Here is a 6,991-nt window from a genome sequence, read left to right as displayed (position 1 = left end):
CCCATGAACTCTCCAGAATGATAACAACACTATCCTGTGCCTCTCTTGTTTGCGCCATCTTTCACAAACTTTTTGCTAAAACCAAAATGCCTAAAAGTTAGCCCTTTGTGATGTCACAGAGAGACCTGATACCTGCACTAAAGACAACCTGACCCAGGTGTTCCTTGTTCCGTCCAAGACAAAGCAAATGTTGTAGAACAGATATGGGATCTTCAAGCACAGAAATATAAGCAAGTGTGCGCAAAACATCACGTGGCCTCTCTTATGACATTACACTACTTTTACGTCACAGTAATTATCACAATAATCTTCAAATAATTTTAATTGTTAATGCTTAACACACTAAGTAAATATAACATAAATGTGGGGTAAAGGGGTTACAGTATTCCTGATGACGTATTGTGGACTGAAAATATGATGTTCCACAGATAAAAGTCAGTAAATCAAACTTCACAAGTGAAGAAATTGCTTGAGATTAAACATAAAGTTCACTGAAAATAAGAAGAATGAAAGCAGATGTTGATGGAGACAAAACCATAGGGCATGAGCAGGAGCTGCTCCAACAAGTCTTTGTTGCTCTCCCACGGCTGACTGTCTTTTCCAACTTTTCATGGAAAACACATCCTGCTGTTCGTGATGGACGGACACGTCCCCACTCTGATTCTCCAGCCCCGTGCGCCGCCGCCACGGTGGACCCGCTAACAGCTCGGCGGCAGACTGTGACGCAATGATTGAATCAGTTTGCCGCCGCAAGAACCTGCTTTCAGCGCCAACACCTACATATAAATTGCTTCACTTCAGCCGTGAATTGTTTTACGGTCAGGCGGAGGGCCTCAAATTAGCAGCGGGCAAATGCTGAATGGTGCCCTTCGGCTCGACGATCAAGGTAGACTGTTGTAATCTGCCGCACTGTTTGTTCTTCACCCCCATACTGTCCTAAGTGGGGCCAAGGAGGGTTTGCACGTGCAAAACCCCCAACACCCTTCCGACTGCTTTTATTTCCAGTATTAAGCGCAATCTAATCTAACCTTTCTTTCTCTCTTTTTTCTTTCTTTCTTCAGTCGATCTTCGGTGAACCGCTTTCAGAACTCATGAAATCATGCATGGCGAAACATGGAATCGTTCCAGAAGCCCTCAGCAGAGATAAGGGTTTTTCTGCCTGCACCGGGCGTCTCCAAGGTGTGGGGCGAGAGGAGAAAAAAAGGTGCACGTGTGCAACAATTCTGCCATATTTTAAGCTCAACTTTACAGGGATGAGGGGTCACATTTTCTTGGGTGTAAGCAGGCCTATCAAACTACTTTTAGAAGCCCTGGGCCACAAGCGTTGGGTTTGCAGCTGTTGGCGCTAAAAAGTCCTACGCGCGTTTTACCTTCTCACAGCTGCCCGTTGCAAAGCGCAGCCACAGCAAAGACGCCGGAGGGTAAAAAGGCAGAAAAAGTCTCTTAGTTTTTTCTGCAGCAAACAAGAAGCTGCAAAAACCTCAGCCGACATTCATAGCATTGAATGATACGTTTTAACGAGATATCATACATTTTCAGCCATTTATCTCTCAGCTCAATGTCCAGTAACATATAAGTGTCCTAAAGACTTAACAGTCCAATGGTGACATTGAGAATTCTTTTTATTTTGCCAAAATATCCAGTGTAGCACCTCACCTTGAGCTGTGTTCACGAGATCAGCGGGAATTCTGTTTTCCATGTAAGAAGATGGTTCAGTGTGTGTACTGCCTAAAAGAGTTTGATAGAGACCTGCTTCTGTATATACAGTATATAGTCAGAAAAAAATAATGTGTACGCACATCAGGAAAAGAAAACTTGCATAAATATTATTGTATTATATACATATTCATACAAGTTCCTCTTGGCCTCTACGATTACAAGAGGGATTACAAGTAGTGGCCATTGGCTTTCAGACATTTATGTGTATGGCTACTACTGCTGGGGTAGTGTTTGACACCTCAACACTAGTTGATGCTACATGCTACATTCATGTTCATGCCATCTGTTGGGAAAACAACTGTACACAGTGTTATCGGAATTTGCACATTTTTCTTTTCCTGATGTGTGTATACATTGTATATATATATATATATATATATATATATATATATATATATATATATATATATATATATATATATATATATATATACACACACACACACACACACACACACATACATACATACCCAAATACATACACAATGCTCACATGCATACATACATACACAGTTATATTTTTTCAAATATTTTTAAATTTTATATTTTAGACATATTCATGTTCAGAAAATGTCACTTGAGGACTTTCACCGGGAATGCAAATGAGTGAATGTTCACTCCTGTGTCACTGGAGTAAAAAAAAAAAAAACTGAATTAAAGTTATTTCCTCCTCCCTCTATCCAGGCCTGACTGGCTCGTGCTAATGAAAGAGTCAGGCACAAAAACAAACAAAAAAAGGCTGAAAATTTGTGTGCGTGCGTGCGTGCGTGCGTGTCTGCCGCCGTGATATCAATAGATGGCATGTGCGATTGCTACGTACAAAGTGGAGGGGGCCGGCCACTGGGAATACTCTGGCTGGGGAGAGGAGGAGAGGAGGAGAGGCGGGCAGTGCGTGCGTGCGTGTGTGCGTGCGCGCCCAGAGTTTATTGAAAGAGTTCCTCTCTCCCTCCCCCCTCCCTCTTTCCTCCTCCCCTCCTCGCTCCCTCCCTCGCGCCCTCCTCCAGCCCAGGCAGCCTGGGTGGTCCCCCTCTCTCTCCACTTTGGTGAGCTGTTGCTTAGCAGCTAATAATAGGCGATGTTTGCAAAGTAATTTGCCTCTTCCTTGGCCAATGGGAGCCGGAGCACTTTTCCATCAAACCTCCCTTTTCAGGATTTGCCGAGAGGCGAACTTCTCCAAATGTTACCGCTACGGGAACGGAGTTAGACTTGACACGGACGCCTCAGACTACTACAGCTTCTACTACTACTACTATCACTACTACTACTACTACTACTACTACTACTCCTCTCTGAGACGTCGTCCCATGAACTCTCGAGACGAATGACGACTGAAGGATCTTTACGGATTGCGGCGCAGAATGTTGGCATGGAGTTTGGAGACTGGTTCGGCTCCGAGGAACACTAGAAGACGTCCCTGTGACTTGTCGCCGGCGGTGCTGGATGCGCTCCGCTCCTATGTTGGATTACTGCCGCCGTCTCTGAGCTCGCACCGATCCTCCGCCGCCTCGCCGTCCCGCGCCCCGCTCACCCGCCCCGGACCATGGCCGCGGACCGCGGGGTCCCAGGGGCCGGTCTCTATGGAGATTTACCCCCGAGTTACACGCGCTCCCAGCCGCCTGCGAACCCGGACCTCCTCCGGAGACCCAGCTACTGCCACGCTGCTTTCGCACTTAAACAGATCTCAAAGGTGACACAACGCTCGCAACTTTTTTTGGCTTTGCTTTGGTTTTGCGCGGATCTTCTGTGTGAACCGGCGGCTTTTCATTCAGTCCGCACGTTGTTGTTGTCGCCGTTGCTGCTGTTTTTTGTTTTGTTTTGTTTTGTTTTTTTTCCGTCCGTTTCTCTCCGGGATTCGGTTTGTGATTTGTTCTTTAGCCGCTATCTCGACTTTGAGGGTGCGTGTAGAGCAGAGAGGTGTCCGCGGAGGAAGCGGGGAGGTCCGGGGCTCACCGATGGGAACCGCTACCGGGAGCTGAGCCGTTTAAATGGCCGTGTTTCAGTGATGTTGGCGGTGGTCAGAGAGGAAGGGTTTCCCTCCTCACTGATGACCAGGACGACCACCTGATAGGAGCCGCAACCTGCGGCTGCGCGACACATTAGGAGCGATCCAGAAATACAAGCAATCAGTAAACACGTAAATAAACAGGATTCGCACTTGACACCTGTGAGTTTCTCGGTCATTTCTGCTCGCTTGAAGCCTCCCCCGCCGAGCCGGAGGTGCGGGGAAGAGTGCGGGGTTTGTTCCCACACCCGAGGCGTGTTGTGCGTGTTTCTGGCTTTGTGCAGGCGGCGCAGTGCGCGTTGGCCCCGGGGTCTGTTTGGAAATGTGGTGGGTCCCCTGTAAAGGAATTCTTCACTGATTGAGTTTGATCTGACAAAGCATCTTTGGACCGCCCGGATGCTTGGACGTGTTTCAGCACTGCCGAGAGAAACCACAACAGCGGCGCGATAGTCTGCTGCACCGGTGACATGTGGACCGTTTTCACAGTCCGGTTTTGTGATAAGGGAAGAAGGGAAAGTCAGATTACCACACAGGGATTACGTGTAAAGATGAAATCTTGTTAACTGGCTTGTTTTGGTTTTTATCTGCCAAAAGTTAACAGTGCTGCAAAAATATCAGCAACTTTTCTCCACTGAAGGTCAAATGGACTTGATCAGAAAGATCTGTCATGGCAAATAAAACTGTGTTCTTTGCAATCTGTCAGCAGGCAACGGCACGCTGAGTTTTGCCAAATTTTCGAGAAGTTCTCATGGAATTGTCCGGCCCACGTTCCCGTAACGCACGTCTTTTTCCCGTTCATGTTTGTGTGTTTCATCAGACTTTATAGGTTTCCACTTAATGTTTAACATTTGTACAAAGTGTTACCAAATGTAGGAGAGATCCTGCCCCAGGATTAAGCACAAAAACCTGTCTGCACATCCACACTTGGAGCAGTTAACCGTCAGTTGAATTAGTCACATTGCACAAGCCGAGCTTACCGGGAAAGACGCACGTCTCTACGAGCTGTATCGAGTGTAGTGCCTTTTAATTGTGTTTCTAAACTGTTTTTCTGTAGTCTGAAACAAAAGCAACAAAGCTTGCCGCCGCTGACGGCCTTGAGCTTCTACAGTGCTTCCACTGATGTGTGGCGACAAATAATAACGCTGTCCTTTTCTCGCACTTCCTGTCCAGGGGAAGGCGGTAGGTCAGAAAGCTCCCCTTTGGATCCGGGCAAGGTTCCAGGCCCTCCTGTTCTCCCTGGGCTGCCACATCCAGAGGCACTGTGGGAAGGTGCTCTTTATCGGACTCTTAGTGTTCGGCGCTCTGTCTGTGGGACTCCGGGTGGCGGCCATCGAAACGGACATCGAGCAGCTGTGGGTGGAAGGTGAGTAAAAAAAAAAACGTCTGCTCTCTCGTACTGCTACATGTGTCGCATTGGGGGTCGGTTTTTGGGATTGATGACTTTGTCGAAGTGTTGGCCGAGGGGGCCGCCTTCACGTTTTCATGGCTTGGATTTGTTTCCTGCTGGGTTGAAGCGACCACAGAGGCTTAAAGATGCCGGGTGGCCGTGTTCGTGTCATCCCATGTCATCATGGGGGGGCGCTAGGTGCTCGGAGTCTGCCTGCTCATCTGGCTGGAATGGCCAGAGCCGCGTTTGATACGTGTGTCACGGCCTGCGTTTCTGTAACCTGCTGCTTTGCAAATAGAAATAAATATCTATTAAGTATTAATTTGCAGAGGGGAACCCAAACACTGTCAGCGTGACAGCCCAACAAAGGCTCCCACCCCCTGCACTCACACCCCCACCCTCTCAGCCCTCTCTGGAAGAGGCACGGCTATGTACGCGCTTACGTCTTAGCATTTCAGATGTGGGTTATCTGTACATTTTCCGAGGCTGGAGGCAGCTCTATTTGGTTTTTCACACTGGCCAAATTCCTTTTAAACCCCCAGGCTTTCAGGGCCCGGGCTGATCCCCGCAGCAGATGGACTGTGTGAATGGTTAGCCATCTTTGAGGGCTCTGACCCCTCCCCCCCTTCAGGCTCCCTGTGTGGTCCCTAACTATTCTTGGATTCCATTCAACAAGAGGCAAGCAGGCACCACCTCCCTTACCCCCACCTCCACTGCTGCCTCCTCCTCCTCCTCCTCCTCCCCGCGAGAAGAGAGAAAAAAAATATAAGTGAACGCAGCTGAGGTTTACCCACCTGTTTTGCACACTCTGAGAGCGCCGCAGCAGTTGGTGAATGTAAACAGACTCTTTGGGTTTTGCGTTTTTTTTGTTGTTGTTGTTTTTGTTTTATTAAGCCCACCGTGTCACAGGTTTTGTCGGGAACAGCTGGCTACCGCAGGAGGAATCACACGTTTACTAGTGTGAAGACGTGTTGGAAGGCGCCACACATGCACAAGAATTTAAATTAGGTCCTTCGTCGGGCACATTTGAAAAAAAAAGAAGAAAGAAAAAAGGAAAAGCTGTCTCTGTAAATTGGTAGTGTGAGGTCCTGACGAGGCTACAAAGGCAGAAAACAAGAGTTTGAATTCTCTCCTTTCTTCGCCCTCATTCTGGTTAGTGTAAAGCTTCGGGATTACCTCTCGAGCTAATTGGCACATCCGTCTCTTAAAGGAGATGTTTAGGTGTTTGCGTGCCAGTTGTTTTGCTGCGGGAGCGAGAGAGTGGCGGAGGGGCCTGAAAAGGAATGCTGTGCCTTTAAGAGGCCGTGGCCATGTTTCTAAAGTTTCTGCCTGCCTTGTTTCCACCAATAGCCCATTGACAAAGCTGCGAGGGCCTCAATGGAGAGTAAAGTGGTTCGGTAACAAGCAGAGGTTAGCTCTCCCTCTGTCTCCCTCTCGCTCGCTCACACAAACACGGGAGAACACGCACACACGCAACACTCGCACTGTTGTGCGCGAGCCAGAAGAGGGAGGAACGATATGCTTTCTAATAAGACAGCTGACTTCATATCAAGGCTACTTCAAGTATTTCCCTACTGGAGTGGTCATGTGCAGGCACATTGATGTCTTGTGTGTGTGTGTGTGTGTGTGTGTGTGTGTGTGTGTGTGTGTGTGTGTGTGTGTGGATGTTCTGAATCGCGATAAACGTAACGCTTCGGGCCCAGCGCTTGCAGGTCATTGCGTTGTCGAGTCACACATGTTGATCACGAAGTCATCCTGTGAGGCGGCCCTTCCTGAATTCAGCGTAAACCAAGGCCTGACACTTGCATCCTCGATTAGTCAGGATAAACTAGCTGGGAATCGATCCCGTATGTGTTAGCGCGGCCAACAGGATGTAAGCTGTA

General features: G+C 48.2%; 1 protein-coding gene across 1 annotated transcript in view; it reads left to right on the top strand.

Moving 5' to 3' along the window:
• Window positions 1-2,749: 2,749 nt before the first annotated feature.
• The window catches only part of ptch2 (patched 2), a 29,199-nt gene continuing 24,957 nt past the window's right edge, over window positions 2,750-6,991 (top strand). Inside the window, exons 1-2 of the mRNA XM_076021338.1 lie at window positions 2,750-3,406; window positions 4,892-5,084. Of these exons, the coding sequence (XP_075877453.1) occupies window positions 3,260-3,406; window positions 4,892-5,084 (340 nt within the window). The 5' untranslated portion in view covers window positions 2,750-3,259. The remainder of the gene's footprint in view (window positions 3,407-4,891; window positions 5,085-6,991) is intronic.

The sequence above is a fragment of the Nelusetta ayraudi genome, unplaced genomic scaffold, assembly GCF_046127955.1.
Source record: "Nelusetta ayraudi isolate G7.1 ecotype Tasmania unplaced genomic scaffold, CSIRO-AGI_Nayr_v1 ptg000011l, whole genome shotgun sequence".
In the NCBI taxonomy this organism is placed as follows: Eukaryota; Metazoa; Chordata; class Actinopteri; order Tetraodontiformes; family Monacanthidae; genus Nelusetta; species Nelusetta ayraudi.
The sequence above is the reverse complement of the archived record's forward strand: the minus strand, read 5'-3'. Positions and strand labels throughout refer to the sequence as shown.